The sequence below is a fragment of the Microtus ochrogaster genome, unplaced genomic scaffold (genome assembly GCF_000317375.1).
Source record: "Microtus ochrogaster isolate Prairie Vole_2 unplaced genomic scaffold, MicOch1.0 UNK16, whole genome shotgun sequence".
Taxonomy (NCBI): domain Eukaryota; kingdom Metazoa; phylum Chordata; class Mammalia; order Rodentia; family Cricetidae; genus Microtus; species Microtus ochrogaster.
In genome coordinates, this window is record NW_004949114.1 from 1,538,012 (window position 1) to 1,545,932 (window position 7,921).

Here is a 7,921-nt window from a genome sequence, read left to right on the forward strand (position 1 = left end):
AGAGATCCGCCTGCCTCTGCCTCCCGAGTGCTGGGATTAAAGGCGTGCGCCACCATCGCCTGGCCACAAGCCAATATTTGTAACAGAAAGACCAACTGCAGGCTGTCTGCAGGTAAAGTGCACCTCCCAGCAGTTCAGCCTATATACTGAGCCATACACCTGTGCCTGGGTGTCTCTGCTTAGCTATAGCTTAGGCTGCACAGCTTTAAGAGTTGTATGTTAACTGAGATTAACTGTTAACTGTGCTGTGTGTTATTTCAGTTGTATATATATATCCTTCCAGCTACCGTTGATAAAGACTGACCTGCCTTGCTATCCCCTACAGCAGATATGGGTTTTTCTCCTTCTTTTACTCTTTTGGTCCTGGTGGTCGAACCCAAGGCTTCTTTACACGTGCCAGACACATGTCCTGCCACCTGCCTTTAGCCTTGGAACTCTCCTACTCTTGCCAGCTCAACATTTTTCTTTTACTAACATCTTGCCAATGTGATGAGTTTTTGATTAGCTAGGAAACGGACATGCATGCCTCTGGCTAAACTTCTACAGTTCCTCTAGCCTGTGAGGAGCATGTGCAAGGGTGGCTGTGGAGCCTATTGACTTTGGGACTGACTGCTCAGATTCGGGATTTTGTAGTATAACGTTCCAGTTAGAAAATAGCCCCTTCACTATCCTTTTGAAAAAAAAGCTAATTACTACTAATAAGACTTACCATTTTATGTATATCAGTGTATTATTTTATGTGTATGGGTTTTGCCTGCATATATGTTTGTGCACTGTGTGTGTGCAGTGCCCTGCAGAGGTCGAATCACCTGACACTGGAATTATGGATGGGTGACCATGAGCCGCCATGTGGATCCTCTGGAAGGGCTCTTCCCACTGAGCTGTCTCTCCAACCTTCTTCTGAAAAATTTAAAGCTCTAGTATTTTCTTTCAAACCATGCTACCCATACTTCACTAATTCAGGCTGGCCTCCAACTCAGGCTCTGAACATGCTAAGCATTTCTCGGCTTGGGAGTAAATGGATGCAGTACTTTGTAGGCCATGGGTCTCCAGCACCCCACAGATCTGTGGACTAGACAGCACCCATGTGTTCACTTGACTCCATACTTTTCTTATGAAGAAATGCTTCCAAGAACATGAAGACATGACTTATGGCACTTCCTTCTACATGCTAGGCTCACTGAAAAGTTTTTTCAAGCTCAGCCACTGTGGGAGCCAGAGAGCCTTCAGTCTGTGCCTCCGTGGCTCTGCATCCTCATAGGGGGACCTGCAGTGCTCACCCACTGTGCCAGAGCCTGAGACCTCACTTATGGGGAGGCCATCACTGCGCTTCCTCTACAGTTCTGACTCACTCCCTGGTCGATGTTCTTCTCAGGTGGTCTTCTTCCAAGTGTACAGTTTAAAAATGCTTTACAACTTGGCTTTTTTTGAAAACGACAATTTGGCCATCTGGTTCATAGGGTGGATAAGTCTGTGGGAAGAAATGACGTGTGTTCATGGTTTTCCACTAGGCGGTGCATCCTTTTACCTGGATAGGACTCTGTGGCTGGCCAAGTATACCTCCTCGTCCTTTGCATCATTCATAGTTCAACTTTTTCAAGTGGTTTTAATGAAGCTCAGTTTTGAATCAGAAACTTACAAATTGAAAGGCTATGAATCCAGAGCTTATGAATCACAAAGCTATGAGACAAAGAGCCATGGGTCAGAAGGTATTTAAATATTTTTTCTCCTTTCTCCACCGAATCCTGCTTTCAAGGTGGAGGAAGCCCTGCTTCTTCTGAGGCTCTTCACTGCATCTCCTGCATTCTCCATGCTGCTCTCTTGTAGCTGCTCTGTGGGTCTTCTTCCTTTGGGAGCTTGTCAAGTGTTGATGGGACCTGTGTGCAGTTTGGCGCTCTGAAGATTGGTCAGGATTTAGACTTTAGGAGTTTATTATTGTGTGTATAGGTATTCATGGAGATCAGGGGATAACTTTGTGAAGTTGTTTTTTCTCCTTCAGACTCATGGCAAGTGCTTTACCTTCTGAGCCATCTCACTGGCCCAAATTTAATATTTTCAAAGTAAAAGGTTCTTTTTTTTTTTTTTGTAAGTTTTTAAAAAGTAGGGGTGGGGGCTTGAGTACTGTCTCAGCAACTAAGGGTACTTTTTGCTCCTGTGGAGAACCTCAGTTGGGTTCCCAGTATCCACATTGGAGGTTTATACTCTCTTGTAGCTCCAGTACCAGGGACCTGACACCCTCTTCTGGCCTCTGGGTGTATCTGCACGAATGTATTATCCCCCCCCCCCACATACATAAACACACCACACATAGTTGAAAATAAATTATAAAGTTAATAGACTCAATTTTTTTACTTTTGCTTATTAAGCAAAACTAGTTCATTTGCATGCCATTTAGAAGCTTGCTTCAGAAACCTTTTAGGCAAACCAGTCCTTACCTGGCAATTGCTGATGTACCTTAACAGCCTGGAGCATTCTGATCTTCCAGTTGTCTATGCTCACCTATTTGGTGGAAACCGTCAGCATCTCTGACACTCCTGGGGCATGATCTCTAGTCATGCTTTATAGGCTTTATAGGGCATCTGGCACTCAAGCTGGCTTTGAGTTTTCTTAGCCCCTTCTGCATGTGTTGCAGCCCATCTCGGTCACTGTGGGAGGATAACTGCCGGAGAACTTTCCAGAGTGGACGGGGAGTCCCTGTGTGAGTACATCTTCCTCATTCAAGGTGGTGCTGGTCTTGGAGGGTCCCAGCCCCATTGTAATACTGGGGCTCCAGTATCACAGAATGAACAGCCCACCTAGCTTATTGCTTCACTGGCCAGCAATAAGCCGGTCTGGATGCTAGCTGTGATTTGGGGTGATAGCTTCCTAGGTTCTTGAACATTCTGTGCAATATTCTGATTGAGGTTTGCGTATTAACCTGTCACTCCATCCCTTGTCACCACACCACAGGCGATGACTGTAAGGGGAAGAAGCACCTTCAGACACACACAGCCACCCACTCGCAACTGCCCCAGCCACACAGGGTGGCAGGGGCCATGGGTCGCCTCTGCACCTACACAGGTTATGTCTCGTACCTTGTTCTGTTTGTTTGTTCTTGTCAAAAGTACTGCTTTGTTTGTTTGGTTTCTTTGTGGTGCCAGGTTCACAAAGCACTATAGACTGTGCATGCGCTCAAGGCCAGCCTAGGGTACATGTATGGTGAGACCCTGTCTCAATAGCAGTAGTGAAAAAAGGACACAGAATCTCTTGGAATACTTTGTGAATTTGTTTAGCATGGCCTCATTGACACTTGTATTGGCACAAGCTCTTGCAGCTACTGCCCAGGCCCAAGAAGTACCTGTAAAGGGTATGTGCTTTCTAGGCCATGTCTATAATTTCCAGGTACCTTTTGGGGACACCTCTTGGTCGGCTGTTTTTTGGTTTTGTTTGTTTTTTAATCTGAGCTTCAGAAATAGTTGCCTCAGCTGGAGGCAGAGGCAGGAGAATCACACCACAAGTTTGTGGTCAACTTGCTATACATGGTGAGTTCCAGGAGAACCAAGCTGTATAGTGAAATGCTGTCTCAAAAGACCCTCCACGAGTAATTATCTCATAGATACAATAAACATAAAAGTAATATGCCCTTTAAAAAAATCTTTTTGGGCTACAGAGATGGCTCCGTAGTTAAGACCACTGGCTGCTGCTCTTTGAAAGGACCAATTCCCAGCACCTACATTGTGGCTAACAACTGTGTAGTTCAGGGGATTCAACACTCTCTTCTGGCCTTCACAGGCACCAAGCATACATGTACACAGACACACGTGCCAGCAAAACGGTTATATGCGTATGAGAAACATTTATTTTTAATCGTCTTAAGCCACACTCTCTTGTTATATGCTGTGTTCAAACAACTTAATGGTTACAGGGCTAGCATGTTAATATTAGGGTAAGAGTCAGTAATCACTCTTGAAAAAATGGAACAAAGCTGACTTAAAAAAAACAACAAACCTTTGGTTGGTAACACATACCTGTAGTTGCTTAGGAGGTTCAAATAGGATCGCTTGAGGCCAGTCTGGCAACATAAAAAGACCTTTTCTCTAAAAACGGGGGTCAGCAAGAAGAAGAAGGGGTAGGTTTTCTGCTCTATGTAATGAAAGGTTAAGTGCAAGTTCATTTTGTTGCTTGTCTATAGTGATGCTATAGAATGTCAGTCATAAAAGACTACTTTCCCACTGTGAACTCTGCAGGCACACCCACCAGCATTCATGAGCACCTTCTAGACCCTTTGATAGGTGTGGTGAAGAGGCACCTGCCTCTCTGTGAAGTATCTGTGGGTGAGCTGAGTGTGGTAGCACATGCCTTTAATCCCAACATTTGGGAACTTGGGATGTAGAAGTAAGTGGATCCTGTGAATCTGAGGCTAGCCAGGACACATAGTGAGACCCTATCTCAACACCCTCCCTCCAAAAAACAAAACCAAACAAAACCGCAATGAGCCAAGTATGATGGCTCATGTACTTGGGAGGCTGGAAGTTTGTCATTTTTGACTGTGTGGTGGGTTCAAAGCCAAACTGGGATACAGATGACCTTGTTTCAGAATAAAGAATGTGCATGAGGGAGTCTGAGTGAGCACAGCAAGGTTTTCTTCCTGGGATACCAGAGGGAGTTTGGTCAGAGTATACTGGCAGCCTTGCTATCTGTACTGCCAGTATGTGCTGACCCCTTCAGTCTGTCTGACAGTGCCCTCTGCCGTGTCTTCTCTGCCACAGGTGACCTCTTGGTTCGAGCACTACACAGGACCAGAGCTGCTGGGTGGTCTGTGGCTGAGGCCATATGGTCGGCGCTCTGGCTGGCTGTTACTGCTCCAGGTGGTTATGTGGCTTCTGTGTTAGTGTTCTCATAAAGTTTGGGGCAGCATAAACAAATGTACGGGACCAGGTTAGAGCTTCATGTTAGGTTCCCAATGTGACATGCTTGTCTCTGCTTCAGGCGCATGGCATCCTGTTTGTCATGTGTTGGGTGTGTGGGCCTTAAGCCCCATGATACATGGCTTGAGCTGCATGGAATGGTGCTTCCTCTCGCTTCATCCTGTGTGTAGCTGGTGTTGCTCACTGTTCTCCTGCCCTGGTCACTAGAGTTATAGGGCCTTTGTCCCTCCAACAAACCTACCACCATCTTCCCAGAAACATTCATCTAGGAGCAGCTTATAAAGCATGTTTCCTCAGACTTGCTCTCTTGTTTTGTAGGGAAGGCAGCCTCTGGAACCTTCTGGTGGCTAGGGAGTGGATGGTACCAATTTGTTACTTTGATTTCTTGGCTGAATGTATTTCTTCTTACCAGGTAAGAAACTGTCAATGTGAAGATCTCACGTCAGTGTTAGGGGCTCCTGTGTCGAGGTCAGGATGCCTTGTCAGCATTGGGGCCTATGTTTGCATGGGGAGGTAAACAGCTGTTCTTTACCAGTTGTAGGCAGCTCTATAGCGGCTCAGCTTACATGTGCAATGTCTGCATCAATACATTTTTATATGTTTTACAGTGGACATTTATTTATTTATTTATTTATTTTTGGTTTTTCGAGACAGGGTTTCTCTGTAGCTTTGGAGCCTGTCCTGGAACTCCCTTAGTAGACCAGGCTGGCCTCGAACTCACAGAGATCCACCTGCCTCTGCCTCCCGAGTGCTGGGATTACAGGCGTGCGCCACCACCGCCCGGCATATTTTTGTTTTTTAAATTAACAGAGGTGAAAAGGCAACTGCTATTGTTAAGTGCTCTGGATATATGTAAAGCTAGAGGTCTCAGTCAGATCCTATGCTAGTGCCCTAGTGAGTTCTGTGTGCACCAGCTCACCACAGTGGGTGCTACCCTCAGGACAGGGCCTTAGGCCTTTGTGTCTTTCTTGTGGTACCAGATAGCACCTCTCAGATTGCTAGCAAGCCGTGTATAAAGGGCCTCCTGTGGGTGTAGCCAGGCCTTGTAGATAAAACTTCACCAGGGTATTTAGTATGTACACAGGGAGGGGCAGAATGCCACTCCACCTCTGACTTTCCAAAGTTAACGGTTTCCTTTCTATACTCCACCTCTGACTTTCCAAAGTTAACGGTTTCCTTTCTATACTTAGGTGCCTTCGAAATATATGCAAGGTTTTTGTCTTGCTCCTCCCACTCCTACTTTTACTAGGTAAGATGTGGCATGATGGCTTTCAGAGACCAGTACATGTTCACGGGTTTCAGTGTGGAAACAGTCTCTGACTATTTGGGGCCTGTACATGTGCACACTGCTATCTTCTTTCTTCAGGTGCTGGTCTCTCCCTATGGGGTCAGGGCAACTTCCTCTCACTCCTACCAGTGCTGAACTGGACGGCCATGCAGCCAGAACAGAGGGTCAGTGATCCCGAGGACGTGCACAGACCTGGCCCTCTTCCCCCCAGTCCACCTCTGAAGGTAACCAACCAGAGAGGGTTTGGTGGTACCACGACCATGTGTTCTTTAGAGCTTTTCATGCTACTTGTGAGCAGGTAGTCTTGGATTTCCCCTCAGGGGGAAAATATTTTTGAGACAGGCTTTTATTTTGTAGACTAGGCTGGCCTAGAACTCACAGAAATCTACCTGTCTCTGCCTCCCAACTATTGGAATTAAAGGCATGTACCATGCATGGCCCTAAAATTGTAAAAACACAAAATAACACAAGTTTTATAGCTTTTCAGATGTTCTAAAATAGTTCAGATAATTGCAGAATTATAAGTATTCCATTACTCAGTTATGAGTATGAATGAATAACATTTCTTACTTTGCCCAACATGGAAGTAGAAAGAACGACAGCCCCGTTCTGGAGTATCCCTTTTGGTTTCCTCTCAGGTTGGTTATGAGGCTTCCCAGTGGCCTCAGGAGAGTGACATGGGACAGAAGGTAGCCTCTTTGAGTGTGCAGTGCCACAACCACGGTGAGAGACTTGCAGAGCTGACGGTCCTGCTTCAGAAACTCCAGATGCGGGTGGACCAAGTGGATGATGGCAGGGAAGGGCTGTCACTATGGGTCAAGGATGTGGTTGGACAGCACCTGCAGGAGATGGGCACCACAGAACCACTTGGTGCTAAGGTAAGACCCAGAAACTCCTTCGGTACTTGGCCTACATGGTGACTCTTATCAGTGCACTTCTTGCCACTGTGATAAAACACCTCTTGGCACAAATGATGCACAGAAGGAGGGACCAGGACAAGATCTGCTCTTTGGGCACATCCCTGGTGCCGTATTACCTCCAACAAAGCTCTTCAAACATTGCTACCCCCGCCCAGTTGTGTCAGCAGGTAACAAGTCTATCTGTTGCCTGCTCTATGGGTAGGTTGGCCCAGTGATCCCTCCTGATCCAGTGGTAAGGTGATCTCTGTGATTGGGTCACCAGGCTGAGGACCAAGCCTTCAACACAAGCCTTTTGAGGTGATACTTCCTATCCATAGTAGAACACAAATAAAAAAATTTTTTTTCTTTTGGTGTGGTGTTGGGAATGGAATTAATCCTGGGCCTGTGCATGCTAGGCAAGTGCTTATACTTTGCCCATGGAAAGACTTGATGCTTTTGTTGATTGTGGTCTCATTGAGCCCAGAAACATTGGGTTACAACTCAGAATGCTCTGCCTCTGCTTCCTGAAGGCTGGGGTGACAGCCCTGCTCTACCGTGCTGGCCCTAGTCACCTTCTGAATAAGGAGCCTAATCACACAATGGGACGTTACTGTGAATAATGCTTTTGGATATTGCCAGTGAGTGTAGACATCGTGTGTGTTTGGTATGGGTGAGAGATGATAGAAGGAAATGAGTGTGCCCTGGATCTTTATCCACAGGGGCTTTATTTTATTTTATTTTTTGTTTTTCGAGACAGGGTTTCTCTGTGGCTTTGGAGCCTGTCCTGGAACTAGCTCTGTAGACCAGGCTGGTCTCGAACTCACAGA

The 7,921-nt window shown here is 46.2% G+C and overlaps 1 protein-coding gene across 7 annotated transcripts in view; it reads left to right on the top strand.

Moving 5' to 3' along the window:
* Positions 1-7,921, top strand: part of Sun1 (Sad1 and UNC84 domain containing 1) — a 53,873-nt gene that overhangs the window by 28,483 nt on the left and 17,469 nt on the right. For 3 of the 7 annotated variants that reach the window (XM_005367094.3, XM_013353811.2, XM_026789272.1), the window contains exons 7-14: positions 1,512-1,709; positions 2,633-2,698; positions 2,950-3,060; positions 4,749-4,847; positions 5,226-5,319; positions 6,098-6,156; positions 6,274-6,419; positions 6,834-7,073. In XM_005367094.3, coding sequence (XP_005367151.1) covers positions 1,512-1,709; positions 2,633-2,698; positions 2,950-3,060; positions 4,749-4,847; positions 5,226-5,319; positions 6,098-6,156; positions 6,274-6,419; positions 6,834-7,073 — 1,013 coding nt within the window. The remainder of the gene's footprint in view (positions 1-1,511; positions 1,710-2,632; positions 2,699-2,949; positions 3,061-4,748; positions 4,848-5,225; positions 5,320-6,097; positions 6,157-6,273; positions 6,420-6,833; positions 7,074-7,921) is intronic. The other 4 variants (XM_013353812.2, XM_026789273.1, XM_005367096.3 and 1 more) reach the window with 3 other exon arrangements.